At 71.7% G+C, this 258-nt stretch overlaps 1 protein-coding gene across 1 annotated transcript in view; it reads right to left on the bottom strand.

Annotated features, from left to right (window-relative positions):
- Positions 1-258, bottom strand: part of DGCR6L (DiGeorge syndrome critical region gene 6-like) — a 7,022-nt gene that overhangs the window by 6,363 nt on the left and 401 nt on the right. The window contains exon 2 of the mRNA XM_010563390.1: positions 17-255. Within this exon, the coding sequence (XP_010561692.1) occupies positions 17-255 (239 nt within the window). The remainder of the gene's footprint in view (positions 1-16; positions 256-258) is intronic.

The raw sequence follows: 258 nt of genomic DNA, 5'->3' as shown, positions 1-258 counted from the left end.
CGGTGCCCCCGCGGACCGCGGTGCTCGCTGTGCAGCTGCAGGCGCTGGCTGTAGAGGTTCTTCTCGGTGAGGTGCTGGATCTCCAGCAGGCCCTGCACGATCTCGAAGACGGTGCCGTCCAGCAACGCCAGCGCCAGGTCGCTCAGCGTCGTGTAGGAGAGGCGCTGCTGGCAAGGGCTGCCGGAACCGGAACCGGGTCGGAGCCGGAACCGGGTCAGCCCCGGAACCGGCCCCGCCGCCTCACCCCCGTCCCCGCTC

Source organism: Haliaeetus leucocephalus, unplaced genomic scaffold (genome assembly GCF_000737465.1).
Source record: "Haliaeetus leucocephalus isolate CR32 unplaced genomic scaffold, Haliaeetus_leucocephalus-4.0 Scaffold165, whole genome shotgun sequence".
Taxonomy (NCBI): Eukaryota; Metazoa; Chordata; class Aves; order Accipitriformes; family Accipitridae; genus Haliaeetus; species Haliaeetus leucocephalus.
Note: the sequence above shows the minus strand (reverse complement) of the source record. Positions and strands in the feature narration are given on the sequence as shown.